At 42.8% G+C, this 4,017-nt stretch overlaps 1 protein-coding gene across 1 annotated transcript; it reads left to right on the forward strand.

Moving 5' to 3' along the window:
* Nucleotides 1–1,690: 1,690 nt before the first annotated feature.
* LOC109425815 (uncharacterized) lies at nt 1,691–3,386 on the forward strand (the record flags this gene model as incomplete). The annotated part of the gene is given in 3 exon segments (XM_062860937.1): nt 1,691–2,254; nt 2,580–2,708; nt 2,861–3,386. Coding segments are annotated over 3 exon segments (669 nt in total), but the record flags the coding sequence as incomplete, so codon positions are not given.
* Between the last annotated feature and the right edge of the window lie 631 nt (nt 3,387–4,017).

Below are 4,017 nucleotides of genomic sequence, written 5' to 3' on the forward strand. Positions count from 1 at the left end.
CATCGTGCCAGTTCTGTTTAACGTCCCAACCAACACTGGGACGACCACGCTGATGGGGCTACCACCTTGGATCTAGCTGGGCGTGGTGCAGCGTTTCTTATTAAGCCGCTGGATTGCAGAACAGACGCTGTTTGAGCCGCACCTCCTTGGTGAACAGACGCTCGGGTCGTACCTCCTCAATCTAGCTGAAGTCAGAATGACAACAGTGCCCAGGCTGCACTACCAGCTAAGCACACAACTCTTAGCTGGCGGTCTTTGTTATCGCTTGAGCCGTGGAAGCATGAGGTAGGAACTTGTGAGGACCAGAGCTATGTTGGACGCTCTCCTTATCGACTCACCTCATCGGAATTCAAACGGGAATTGAATTACGGCTTTTGGAGGAGTTTTCAGAGAAATTTCTTTTGGGAGAAGAGTAAAATTAATTCCACTTGGAGGAAGGTCCGGAAAAACCTCCCCTTGATCAATATCCGATAGAACTTCACAGGGATTAATCTATCAATTTCCGCTGGAACGGCTTTGGGCAAATATCCTCTTGAGCAAATCTCTGCACAGCTAGTCGCGTTCGGTAAGTTCTACCGAAATCTCAACTGCTGAGCGTTCGGTAATGGTTTTTTACCGAAATCCTGTAAAAATTACCAAATTTCGGTAAAATCGACACCAACATTTCAAAAGGGCGTAACTGCTTTTGGAATCATCACCTTCTTTTAAAGCTGTGGATCATGTGTTATGATTTCCATGTTTTTCACAACAAGTACCAGATGGGAAAAACTCTCCTCCTTCCGACAACCACGATGGTTTGAGTGTAAGGGAGGCAGTACGACCTACAGCTTTGAAAGAAGGTATTACTTCCAAATGCAGTTACGCCCTTTTGAAATGTTGTTGCCGAAATGTTATCGTTTATCTGTCAATCTTTAACGAAGTTCGGTAAACGTCATCGAATTTTTCCGGTAAAAAACTTAACGGTTGAGATTTCGGTAAAAAATTACCGAAGTCGGTGATTTTTTCTAAGTGTGTGCATTCTTCTCCCACATAATCCAGAAAATTGGCAAACTTCCTTCCACATCATAATCAGCCTGATAATCAGCAACCTTTGCACAGAATCCACTCAATAATGATTTGTTTTCTATATTAAAACCTTCACGGAACTACAAATCAACCCAAATTTAAGTTCTTTTGACGCAATCCCGCACCTCCGTGGAATTACTCAAATTTGCGTCAAACAGTGATAGTGGTCACTAGGTAAATCCGAGAGTAAATCTCATTTGATCGCTGCAAAAATTTTCACACAGTGGTAAGTTATATTCACCCAGCGGAGGCCTTATTTGACGCAAATTTGGGTTTAGTCAAGATAACCCAAATTTGGCTTCTTCTACGGAGCCGCACGGATATGTCGGTGCTTCTCTCTTCGTTTTTGACAACATTCGTGTGGGGTGAGGGAGAAAAAAACCCAATGCTGAGTAAAAGCTATAAGCTGATTAGCCAAATTTGAGTTTTTAGAACTTATTCTTTGGGTTCAAATATTTTTCAGTGTTGTGCATCCCTGCAATAAAAGCACCGCATGCGGAATTTGGTTTGATTTCTGGTTCCGTGTGGCCCTTTGCGTGCGGTAAAATAGGTGTAACCCTCGACACTATCTTGAAAACGATATTTTTTCCAAACGATGAGTTTTTGTTCGATTTTCGACGCGACAAAAATGGCGATTTGTCAAACAAAATACGAAGTTAATTTATTTCACTAAATCCGGGATCGTGATAAATAATCAAATTTACATTCTCATTCGTAAGTACGGCTAAATCCTTGGTGTTTTTGGTGTGAAGGTTTGCAATTATTAGTGATTATTCGTCAAAATTCGCAAAATTTGTGATGAAAAATCATCTTGTTTTTGTTTTGAAAGGGTTCACGCTAATTAGGACGAATGAGATGGAGGTCGAAAACTTTCTGCGTCAATTGGTACGAGGGGTCCTTCGATTGACGATCCGTCGTCCGAGATGTGTCAAAGTCTGCAAAATCTTCGTGTGCTTTTGATTCGCGATTTCGGCGATTTCCCTCTTCGGGTTCGGTTTTGGTTGTTCCCGCGGTGCGATTAGTGGTGTGGTGGTTCTTCACGGTCGCGGCACGGTCCTTCCTGCAGTGATAACAAAGTTTAGTTGCTCACGAGTAATCACCAGGGGTACGCACACTTTGCGCGGAGAACGGATTCTGGACCCTTAGTGCTTCCCAGGCGGATCATCCGGATAAAAATGACAAATTTGCGGTAAGTGTGGTGGGCTGCCCTATATGATTGCGAATCGGAAACTTATATCATAACCCTGTTTGTTGGCTGTGAATGTGTGTATCTTGTTGAGCAGCAGTTTTTGTTCTATGGCCTACTTGGGTAGGTATTGTTGCGAGCCGAAAGATAGTCGCTGCTTGCAAATATCACGGACTGCTTGATTGTGGGGAAGCTGATAAGTGGACGGGTGTGGGTCAAGAGATCACTCTGATTTCCGTAGAGTTAGGATTAGCGTAACGATGCTTGTGGCCTTGGTGATTATCAATATACACTTATCATTTTCTTCTATGCGTATGTTGATTTTCAGGGACGGACTCTTGCTAGGATGTGGCAACCCGCTGCTGGATATCTCGGCAGCTGTGGATGAGCAATTCCTTGCCAAGTACGAGATGTTGCCAAACAATGCCATTCTCGCCGAAGAGAAGCACATGCCAATGTAATTATTGTCGATGATGAATGGGAAATACAGTCGATTCTCCGAAGGGAAGGGAAAATCGCAAGCCTACTTTGATCCCCATAGATATCAATATAAGGAGAATCGACTGTGTCAACTATCTAGCCTACTATAATTATCGTTATTAATTGCAGCTACAAGGAGCTAGTAGAAGAGTGCAACGCCGAATACATCGCCGGCGGTAGCGTTCAGAATTCGTTCCGGGTGGCGCAGTGGGTTCTCCAACGGCCGAATGTGGCCGTTTTCTTCGGGTGCGTCGGAGAGGACAAGTATTCGGATATTCTTCTGGAGAAAGCCACGCAAGATGGGGTGAACGTGCAGTACCAGTTCTGCAAGGAAACGCCTACTGGGACGTGTGCCGTGTTGATTACCGGAACTCAACGGAGCTTGTGTGCAAATCTGGCCGCGGCAAACAGCTTCACGGTGGATCATCTGAAGAATGCGGAAAACGAAAAGTACCTACAGAACGCGGAGTATTTCTACATCTCCGGATTCTTCCTGACCGTTAGCTTGGAGAGCATTTTGACGGTGGCCAAGCATGCTCTCTCCAAGGACCGGCTGTTCATGATGAACCTGAGTGCGCCATTCATTCCACAGTTTTTCAAGGATAACTTGGACCAAGTGATGCCATATATTGATATTTTGTTTGGCAACGAAACTGTAAGTATCATATGGTTGTACTTATTTCTAGCATGTTTCACAGGGACTTGGGTCTATGAGTTTTAATTATTTTAATTATTTATCAAAGAATTCATCTATCCATATGATTCAAAAAAGAGCTTGCAATTCCTTGGTAGCCATATACAAATAGAAGGACCAAAAATGGTTGAATGCCTATTTAGATGATTATTCCTTCTTTTGAATATGCAGTGCTTTCTAGACATATTGTTATTTGTTCTTTCACCTAGTCACCCTCTCGTGATTTGTCGTACTAAGTGATGGAACCAATTTCTTGAATATTCATACCATTCTACAAGAAGTGTTTAAGAATCATATTTCTACTATCATTTTGATATGAAAGATTCCTATATGCAAACAAAATATGAAAGCAAACTGTTTATAAGCTAACTTCTTTCACGCCAATTTCTCGGTATTCCTTCTTGAATTCCTTCCGAAGATTCTTCCGGAGTCCCATCAGCATTTTTCCAAGACTCGAACATTTTTTTCTGGGATTCTACCTCTAGAATTTTCAAGGATTTCTAAACTCTAGCCGATTCCACGGGGATCCAACAGAATTTCGTCCCATTTTTTTATTCCTTGTTCGGCGACCAGTTGAAAGATCTCCAGTGAA

Source organism: Aedes albopictus, chromosome 3 (assembly GCF_035046485.1).
Source record: "Aedes albopictus strain Foshan chromosome 3, AalbF5, whole genome shotgun sequence".
Taxonomy (NCBI): domain Eukaryota; kingdom Metazoa; phylum Arthropoda; class Insecta; order Diptera; family Culicidae; genus Aedes; species Aedes albopictus.